General features: G+C 33.2%; 1 protein-coding gene across 1 annotated transcript; it reads right to left on the bottom strand.

The window, feature by feature from the left end:
• Positions 1 to 778: 778 nt before the first annotated feature.
• On the bottom strand, positions 779 to 11,079 carry LOC144436453 (very long chain fatty acid elongase 4-like). Its single transcript, XM_078125252.1, has 6 exons — positions 11,019 to 11,079; positions 9,918 to 10,105; positions 8,461 to 8,541; positions 7,711 to 7,882; positions 6,625 to 6,752; positions 779 to 1,018 (listed from the first exon to the last, which is right to left on the bottom strand). Exons 1-6 carry the CDS (start codon positions 11,077 to 11,079, stop codon positions 779 to 781), a joined length of 870 nt encoding a protein of 289 aa, XP_077981378.1.
• Between the last annotated feature and the right edge of the window lie 917 nt (positions 11,080 to 11,996).

Raw genomic sequence — 11,996 nt, 5'->3', positions numbered from 1 at the left:
CTTTGCAATACAAATATTAAATCATATCATGAAACTTATCACGTGTCTTTGTTGACTGCTTCTTTTCATGCCATTCAATTGGTCTTCATGACAAAAATCTAAAGCCCTGGAACACACTTTGTGTAATGCTTCAAAGTGGGTAACCAAAATATGTATACAAAGCTTACAAATCAAGAAAATAGCTTAATGCAGCAGAATAGAGAGATATCATGTGAAACATAAAGTCAGGTGATCACGCTTGGTCTGTCTGTAAATACACAACTCATCGGAAGCAATCAACATACATAAAATTTGCACAGACTAATTTATTAAAAATTTAACAAAAAGTATAGGGTAACTAATACTGATTACAACACCATCTTCATATAGCCTTCAGTGAGTGGCTTAGATCATATCCTGTGGTATGGACTATTGACCCATAGCAACTAAATTTGCATATTTGAGCACAGTTGCATTCTATTATCCCTAGGGCAATATTCAAGTAGTACAACAGTCCTATTGGGAATTTGCTTATGTGCCTGAGAATGTGATGTGTTACAAAACATTACTGCCTGGCTTTATTCAGACACTAGTAGACATCTACACCCCAAGGACTGTTATGTAGCTGAAGCAAAAGGAAAAAGTTGCTATATAACATTATGAGGGGTAATTTGGCATCTACTAGTGCTTGAAATAGTCACGACATAACAACCCTAATAGACATCTTGCAGTGCCCTCATAGGCAGGCAACAAGTGTATATTAGTTTATCATATCCTGTAAATACTCATTGAATAAATGTTAATCTAATTTGGCTACATCAAAACCATTCTGCTTTATTCCATTTAGTTCTCTTCTCCTCAGTTGTTCATGTTTCTGGTAAGCTTTCTTTTCACCATATGCTTTACTATAAAAATTACCAAACAGCAGAATCATAGATAGTGCATACATGACTACAGCAAGATTAAACCCCCTTGGAAAGTCACAATCTGACTGAATAAGGTTGACACAGGTATGAACCATCACAGCAAAAAACTGAGTCTGTAATTGAAAAGTTGATAATCTAATGTCAGTCATGATCTATTATTATGAACAAACAATATTTACCTTGCCAACTTTACACTAGTGTCTATTGGTCATACAATTATGTTACCCATATGTCTATTGGTCATACAATTATGTTACCCACATGTCTATTGGTCATTACAATTACATTACCCACATGTCTATTGGTCATTACAATTACATTACCCATATGTCTATTGGTCATACAATTATGTTACCAATATGTCTATTGGTCATTACAATTATGTTACCTATATGTCTATTGGTCATAGAATTCTGTTATCCATATGTCTATTGGTCATTACAATTCTGTTACCCATATGTCTATTGGTCATAGAATTCTGTTACCCATATGTCTATTGGTCATAAATTATGTTACCCATATGTCTATTGGTCATTACAATTATGTTACCAATATGTCTATTGGTCATATAATTACATTACCCACATGTCTATTGGTCATACAATTATGTTACCCATATGTCTATTGGTCATTACAATTACATTACCCATATGTCTATTGGTCATACAATTATGTTACCCACATGTCTATTGGTCATTACAATTATGTTATCCACATGTCTATTGGTCATTACAATTACATTACCCATATGTCTATTGGTCATTACAATTACATTACCCATATGTCTATTGGTCATTACAATTACATTACCCATATGTCTATTGGTCATACAATTATGTTACCCACATGTCTATTGGTCATACAATTATGTTACCCATATGTCTATTGGTCATACAATTATGTTACCCATATGTCTATTGGTCATACAATTATGTTACCCATATGTCTATTGGTCATTACAATTACATTACCCATATGTCTATTGGTCATTACATTATGTTACCTATATGTCTATTGGTCATACAATTATGTTACCCACATGTCTATTGGTCATTACAATTATGTTACCCATACGTCTATTTGTCATATAATTACCCATATGTCTATTGGTCATTACATTATGTTACCTATATGTCTATTGGTCATACAATTCTGTGACCCATCTGTCTATTGGTCATAGAATTCTGTTACCCATATGTCTATTGGTCATAAATTATGTTACCCACATGTCTATTGGTCATACAATTATGTTACCTATATGTCTATTGGTCATACAATTATGTTACCCATATGTCTATTGGTCATTACAATTATGTTACCCATATGTCTATTGGTCATTACAAGTACATTACCCGTATGTCTATTGGTCATACAATTATGTTACCCATATGTCTATTGGTCATACAATTATGTTACCTGTATGTCTATTGGTCATTACAATTACATTACCCATATGTCTATTGGTCATACAATTATGTTACCCACATGTCTATTGGTCATTACAATTACATTACCCATATGTCTATTGGTCATACAATTATGTTACCCATATGTCTATTGGTCATACAATTATGTGACCCATATGTCTATTGGTCATTACAATTACATTACCCATATGTCTATTGGTCATACAATTATGTTACCCATATGTCTATTGGTCATACAATTATGTTACCCATATGTCTATTGGTCATTACAATTATGTTACCCATATGTCTATTGGTCATATAATTACATTACCCATATGTCTATTGGTCATACAATTATTTTACCCACATGTCTATTGGTCATTACAATTACATTACCCATATGTCTATTGGTCATTACAATTATGTTACCCATATGTCTATTGGTCATACAATTATGTTACCCACATGTCTATTGGTCATTACAATTATGTTACCCATACGTCTATTTGTCATATAATTACATTACCCATATGTCTATTGGTCATTACAATTACATTACCCATATGTCTATTGGTCATACAATTATGTTACCCACATGTCTATTGGTCATTACAATTACATTACCCATATGTCTATTGGTCATTACAATTATGTTACCCATATGTCTATTGGTCATACAATTATGTTACCCACATGTCTATTGGTCATTACAATTATGTTACCCATACGTCTATTTGTCATATAATTACATTACCCATATGTCTATTGGTCATTAGAATTACATTACCCATATGTCTATTGGTCATACAATTATGTTACCCATATGTCTATTGGCCATTACAATTATGTTATCCACATGTCTATTGGTCATTACAATTACATTACCCATATGTCTATTGGTCATACAATTATGTTACCCACATGTCTATTGGTCATTACAATTATGTTATCCACATGTCTATTGGTCATTATAATTACATTACCCATATGTCTATTGGTCATACAATTATGTTACCCATATGTCTATTGGTCATTACAATTATGTTATCCACATGTCTATTGGTCATTACAATTATGTTACCCATATGTCTATTGGTCATTACAATTATGTTACCCACATGTCTATTGGTCATTACAATTACATTACCCATATGTCTATTGGTCATTACAATTATGTTACCCATATGTCTATTGGTCATATAATTACATTACCCACATGTCTATTGGTCATACAATTATGTTACCCATATGTCTATTGGTCATAAAATTATGTTACCCATATGTCTATTGGTCATTACAATTATGTTACCCATATGTCTATTGGTCATTACAATTATGTTACCCACATGTCTATTGGTCATTACAATTATGTTACCCATACGTCTATTTGTCATATAATTACATTACCCATATGTCTATTGGTCATTAGAATTACATTACCCATATGTCTATTGGTCATACAATTATGTTACCCATATGTCTATTGGCCATTACAATTATGTTATCCACATGTCTATTGGTCATTACAATTACATTACCCATATGTCTATTGGTCATACAATTATGTTACCCACATGTCTATTGGTCATTACAATTATGTTATCCACATGTCTATTGGTCATTATAATTACATTACCCATATGTCTATTGGTCATACAATTATGTTACCCATATGTCTATTGGTCATTACAATTATGTTATCCACATGTCTATTGGTCATTACAATTATGTTACCCATATGTCTATTGGTCATTACAATTATGTTACCCACATGTCTATTGGTCATTACAATTACATTACCCATATGTCTATTGGTCATTACAATTATGTTACCCATATGTCTATTGGTCATATAATTACATTACCCACATGTCTATTGGTCATACAATTATGTTACCCATATGTCTATTGGTCATAAAATTATGTTACCCATATGTCTATTGGTCATTACAATTATGTTACCCATATGTCTATTGGTCATTACAATTATGTTACCCACATGTCTATTGGTCATATAATTACATTACCCACATGTCTATTGGTCATACAATTATGTTACCCATATGTCTATTGGTCATATAATTACATTACCCACATGTCTATTGGTCATACAATTATGTTACCCATATGTCTATTGGTCATAAAATTATGTTACCCATATGTCTATTGGTCATTACAATTATGTTACCCATATGTCTATTGGTCATATAATTACATTACCCACATGTCTATTGGTCATACAATTATGTTACCCACATGTCTATTGGTCATAAAATTATGTTACCCATATGTCTATTGGTCATTACAATTATGTTACCCATATGTCTATTGGTCATTACAATTACATTACCCATATGTCTATTGGTCATTACAATTACATTACCCATATGTCTATTGGTCATTACAATTGTGTTACCCATATGTCTATTGGTCATTACAATTATGTTACCCATATGTCTATTTGTCATATAATTACATTACCCATATGTCTATTGGTCATACAACTATGTTACCCATATGTCTATTGGTCATTACAATTACATTACCCATATGTCTATTGGTCATACAATTATGTTACCCACATGTCTATTGGCCATTACAATTATGTTACCCATATGTCTATTGGTCATTACAATTATGTTACCCACATGTCTATTGGTCATTACAATTATGTTACCCATGTGTCTATTGGTCAGTACAATTATGTTACCCACATGTCTATTGGTCATATAATTACATTACCCATATGTCTACTGGTCATTACAATTATGTTACCAATATGTCTATTGGTCATAAAATTACATTACCCATATGTCTACTGGTCATTACAATTATGTTACCCATATGTCTATTGGTCATTACAATTATGTTACCCATATGTCTATTGGTCATTACAATTATGTTACCCATATGTCTATTGGTCATATAATTACATTACCCACATGTCTATTGGTCATACAATTATGTTACCCATATGTCTATTGGTCATTACAATTACATTACCCATATGTCTATTGGTCATACAATTATGTTACCCATATGTCTATTGGTCATTACAATTACATTACCCATATGTCTATTGGTCATTACAATTACATTACCCATATGTCTATTGGTCATATAATTACATTACCCATATGTCTATTGGTCATTACAATTATGTTACCCATATGTCTATTGGTCATTACAATTATGTTACCCATATGTCTATTGGTCATTACAATTATGTTACCCATATGTCTATTGGTCATTACAATTACATTACCCATATGTCTATTGGTCATACAATTACACTACCCATATGTCTATTGGTCATTACAATTACATTACCCATATGTCTATTGGTCATTACAATTACATTACCCATATGTCTATTGGTCATTACAATTACATTACCCATATGTCTATTGGTCATATAATTACATTACCCATATGTCTATTGGTCATTACAATTATGTTACCCATATGTCTATTGGTCATTACAATTATGTTACCCATATGTCTATTGGTCATTACAATTATGTTACCCATATGTCTATTGGTCATTACAATTATGTTACCCATATGTCTATTGGTCATTACAATTACATTACCCACATGTCTATTGGTCATTACAATTATGTTATCCACATGTCTATTGGTCATTACAATTATGTTACCCATATGTCTATTGGTCATTACAATTATGTTAATACCCATATGTCTATTGGTCATTACAATTATGTTACCCATATGTCTATTGGTCATTACAATTATGTTACCCATATGTCTATTGGTCATTACGATTATGTTAATACCCATATGTCTATTGGTCATTACAATTATGTTACCCATATGTCTATTGGTCATTACAATTATGTTACCCACATGTCTATTGGTCATTACAATTATGTTACCCACATGTCTATTGGTCATTACAATTACATTACCCATATGTCTATTGGTCATTACAATTATGTTACCCACATGTCTATTGGTCATTACAATTACATTACCCATATGTCTGTTGGTCATACAATTATGTAATCCACATGTCCATTGGTCATTACAATTATCTTACCCATATGTCTATTGGTCATTACAATTATGTTACCCATATGTCTATTGGTCATTACAATTATGTTACCAATATGTCTATTGGTCATTCAATTATGTTACCCATATGTCTATTGGTCATTACAATTATGTTACCCATAATATTTATATGCCTATATTGGTCATTACAATGATGCTCTCCATACGTCTATTGTAAAACTATGGAATGGAAAAGTTGTAAGGAAGCACTGGGATGATACTAAAGTATTACTTACTAGCTGTAACTGCGTCATATACTTTTTCCACCATAGATACCTCTTCATAGAAGGGCCAATGGCAGCAAGTCCATAGTATGTGTACATAATAGTATGAATAAATGAATTTACCATGGCTAAGAAGAATGCTAAAAAAAAACAGATTTAAACAGAAAATTATGCTTCAAAATATATAAGCTTACATAAATTACTGAATGACTTTGCTAGCTGTTATAATTTTGCAATCATTTCTGATATTTTATCATAAGGTTGTGACAGTGAAGTATCTTCTCCAATATTGAATGTTCATGTTCATATCTTAACTTATATGCTATATTGCATTTATTTCCTAGAGAATAGCAAAAATCAACAGACTTAGACTACATTTACAAAACAGGAAAAGTACAGTCGCTAATGATGCACCGGGGTGGGGGGGGGGGGGTGGGGGGGTGCATATACATATATGTACTGGGGTTTTGAACCCCCCCCCCCCCCCCCCACTTTTCGACTCATATAGACTTTTGAGCCTTGATTTTTAAAGCATTATGTAGAGGTTTGGCCCCCTCTTTGAATGCATGTACAACTTTTGACCCCATATATGGTTGTTTCCATGGTTGTTTTCAGTCATCTTCATCAGAAGTAGGCACCTCTCCCCCCTGGCCCGGGGCAGCCAATGAAATGGCGATGACTGAAGCATGTACATATCATGTGAAAGTGTATCAAAAGTGTTCAAAACTCATGACCACTCACCCCCCCCCCCCCCCCCATGTAGACTTTTGACCCCTGTTTCTGGTTAAAATGTAGACTTTTGACCCCTACTTTTTGAATTTTTGTAGAGTTTGTGGTTGTAATTTTTGTCCACCACTGAGGGCACATATGTATCTATTACCCACCTGAGTACCCCCCCCCCCCCCATGGCGCACCTGTTCCATATCCCAGACTATCAGATGGTTTCAATACCTGTTGCACCCTCAAGGCAATGTGCCTTTTGAGCTTAGCAACTTAGCTTTGCCATAAAGCTCCAACAACAATTTCTATTCCTTTATACTACAATACAAGTTCATATATATATATTTATATATATATACTGACCACCTTACAACTTACACTGTCCACCAGCGATATACTTGACACCTAACCACCAGTTAATTATCATTGTACTGTGATGGTAGACATGAAGGAATGTTACTTGGTTGTTCTTCTTGCGTAACATGAAAAATACTGTATCAAGTACTTCTATCACTTTGGAGAAAAAGAACCACCAACAGACACTAGCCATCTGGAAAATCAAATGATTCATATCTCATTCAATATATACAATGGAAGCATAGACCCTCCCAAGTTGGTGGAGGGTCTACAATGGAAATACTCATAAGAAACTGAAAGGTATAAAGAACAAGGCAATATTATATTTTAAATATTTGCAGATGGATACTTTTGTTGATACATGTGACATATTGCCTGTTACTAGTTACAGGATGGATGTAGAGAACCTTTCAGAACTTTTAATACTTTTAATAAGGAAGATTATGATAGAGAATGTTTTCAAATTTATTTTATTTTCATTATCATTCACATCATTTCTACATTCTCAGCAAAAATGAACAACTAGTGTACATTGTGTTCTGTTTATATGAATGGATTATTGTGTCTGTCTCTGTGTGTCTGTCTGTGTGTGTGTGTGTGTGTGTCTGTCTGTCTGTCTGTCTGTCTGTCTGTGTGTCTGTCTGTGTCTGTGTGTCTGTGTGTGCACACCTTTGATCAGAAAACCATTTATGTCAATAACTTTGATGTTCTCTCACTTAGCGTATTATTCAGTTAATGAACACATAAATTAGTTATAAACATATTACTTACTCGTAAAGCCAACGGATCATTAGAATAATCAACTGGTTGACATTTGTAACTGTAACCAGCAAGAGTTGATGTCACTGCAAACTAACATATAAAATTAAATGAAATTACATATGTATGCATAAGATTATCTCATTCCTACAGAGGACCACTGCTGTCCATGACACCTCAATTAGAAGCTGATAGCAGGATTGCACCAAGGAATCTGCATGGCAGTTTTGGAATTTAAAAGACACACTTTAGACTAAATTTGCATATCATTGATGAGGTCTTGATGTCAAAAAAAAATGTTTATCTATACACATTCCTAAAATAGGCTTCAATGGTGTTATAGTACAACTGTACATTTGTTTGTTTGTTTATCTGTTGCCTTTCCAGTTCTGTTGTTACATTACCATACAATGCCATCATTTGGCTGTTGCATGGCATAGTCTTGTTTATTTGCAGTCATCTTTTGTTTGTTTATCCACTTGCCTAACCATCTGTGTTGTTATATTGGCAATATACATTATTTGGCTGTTACTATGGGTGTGGTCTTGTTGCTAGGCATATTTGTACATATTTTTCGAATGTTTATCCCCCTGCCTGTTAATGTCTATTATTATCTTTAATATTAATAATAATAATAATAATAATAATTAAATAATAGTATATAGTAATAATAATTTTTATAATAATAATAATAATAATAATAATAATGTTGGGTTCTTATATAGCGCTATCCCACACCATGCTCAAAGTGCTTTACAATTATTACCCCTGGCTCGGCCCTTTAGTCTTCCTCAACTCCCAGGGGAGCATACAATCCATTGCAGCCATGCAATGTTTCTTTACAAGAAACTTCATCTTTAGGTTGTTGGTATGGGTGTGGTCATGTTGCTAGGCACATTTGCATACATTTTTGGAATCTTTAGTCACCTGCCTTCCCTTTACAGTTTTCATCTTTGCAATATAAACCATCATTTGGCTGTAGTTATGGGCATGGTCTTGTTGCTAGGCATTAAAAATCAATATTCACTTATCTACCAATCCCTGTTGTTATCTTCATAATATGCATCATCATTTCACTGCTGCTAAAGGCCATAGTAATGATTCCTAGGGTCAGTTTTGTTGATATGTTTTGCAGAATAACTGCAGAATAACACTTCCAGAAACATCCTCACCAAGTTTCATCCCCATCCCCATGTAGTTTCCATGTCAAGATATAAGTTTTTGACCAATATTGAGCTTTTTAGACCTCGTTTGCATATTGCCAATGGGATCATGTTGTGAATTAACCTTTATCTACACATCCCCCGATGCATTCCATTAAATTTCAGCCCAATCTGGTCAGTAGTTTTCGAATGATAGATTTTTGGCCCCCAAAAAGACACATTTTGAGCCCTAATTTACATATCAATGATGAGATCATCATGCAATCAATATTTCTTATTCTAAAAAGGTTTATGAAATATACTTACCTCTACAAACATATAAGATGATAATATAACTAATGTTAGATTGTAAATTACTAAAACTGATTTGAGTTGATAAGGTTGCTGATGTTCCATAGACCTGGGTAGCAGCCATACTACTAGCAGGTATACACACACAATGATCATACAGGGTATTGGAGATTTCATTAACAACCAGTTCTCAACTCTAGGATCTATCAACAAAAAAGAGATATAATATTATAACTTACATGTTAAATAAATAAATAAACATAATATGTACCTGTATATATATATTATATATCAATCTACCCAACTGACTAGTCCAGTCAAAATACTGGATGCTGACCAAAGATAATCATTCTCATTAATTTTAAACAATGGATTCTGGTGAGTCATTTCATATTTTATGAATTTTTAAGAAGCATCAGCCAAGTTGAAATTATGTGCCTCATTTGGGAATTCTGCTGTGAGCCACATTGCATCAAGGGAGTTAGCAGAAATACATTATGCAATGAATATTCATGATACATTCAATGGAGTGAATAAGCACTCAGGAGTCATGAATATTCATTGCTCACCTATTGTATACACATTTCTGCTGACTCCTATGAGGCAATGTAGCCCACAGCAAAGATCTCAGAATGGCACACAAGTTCATTTTAATGTTTCTCTGAAATCATGTGTAATGTAAGAGATATGAAATATGAAATAAACAAATCTCCAGAACTCCAAGTTTATGGAAATGCTTTTATTTTCTTGGAGTGGCCTTCTCAAATACAATGTAAGTCTTTTGATTATGCCAATCACCTTTTTACCTAATTTACATATCAAAGTTCCTATCAATTTGTATGTACAATTTCTTGGCTAGACACTAAAACAAATATTCCCTAAAGTATCATAGCACTTGGCAAAGTAGATTTTAACCTTTAGTCATGTCACATGTTAACAAAGACAGACATATAGACAGGCACAGTTATCACTGCAGAAACTTAATTAGTTCAGATGTGCTAAAAAAGTAGAAAATACATATTACAAAGTAAGTTAAATAAAGAATGTAAACAGACATTAATGTTAGCCAGTCCTCATTCACTTTAGAGTTCAGATAAAAATGGATAATTATTATACCTCCTTCCTCTAGCATCCAGTTGTAAAAGTCCGTTGTTTTCTGCATCGCTTCAAGTTCCATGATTTCTGTATGGAAATTATTACAGGAGGAAACGTTTTCAGAACAAGTGAACTCTCGGGTTAATAGGAAAGTGGATGTGAGTGTGTGAACAACATGTAGAAATCAAAACCATAAGACCTATTGCCTTGATATTTGGTGGGAATATTACTTAGGGCGTGTAGATGGAAAATTGTTCATGAAAATGATTGCACCCCAGGTGTGTGATTTGCCATTGACCTAATATATCATATTGGTATTAGCATGGTCATTGTTGCTCAAGACACCTTGTGTATGGTTGTTGCTATGGGCATGACCATGGTTACTATTCACATGTATTCAAATGTACAAATTTAAATGTTATTTTCATAATTTGCAATTGAGCACTTATTTTTTCTGTAAATATACTGGGGGACCCCCCCCCCTTCCCCCCCTCATCAACTTTTACATTGTTTACAATATTTATTTCAGTAATCACAATTTCAGGACTTTAAACTTCTTCTTTTCATGTCTTGTTACCATGGAAACAAGTACGGTGATCCAGTTTTCAAGCCGTTGGAAATAGATATTGAATATTTGTTGTCAAGTGGTATGAAATTAATTAACATTACTTTCAAGAAAGTTACATATTGTCGTACTTGTGGCCCCCTCTATCAATCCATGCTCCCTCCCCAAACAGAAACACAGCTACATTCCATAATGACGTCTTAAAAGTAAAGCACTGCACAGCTCTGAAAAAGCCTTTCCTAGTATGGTAAACATTTTAAATCTATATTGTTGCCCTTCCGTGTACACGATTATTCAGTATTGACCTACGTTCACCTCTTACATAACTTTACATAACTAAAGTAAATTAAATAGCTGTCTTATTAAACCGCATTATTTTCGTTGAATTTAGTTGGACATTTAAAAGCAATGCTAATATTGTTAGAGACACATTT

This window comes from Glandiceps talaboti, chromosome 6 (assembly GCF_964340395.1).
Source record: "Glandiceps talaboti chromosome 6, keGlaTala1.1, whole genome shotgun sequence".
Taxonomy (NCBI): Eukaryota; Metazoa; Hemichordata; class Enteropneusta; family Spengelidae; genus Glandiceps; species Glandiceps talaboti.
This window is presented reverse-complemented; position numbering and strand designations above follow the sequence as displayed.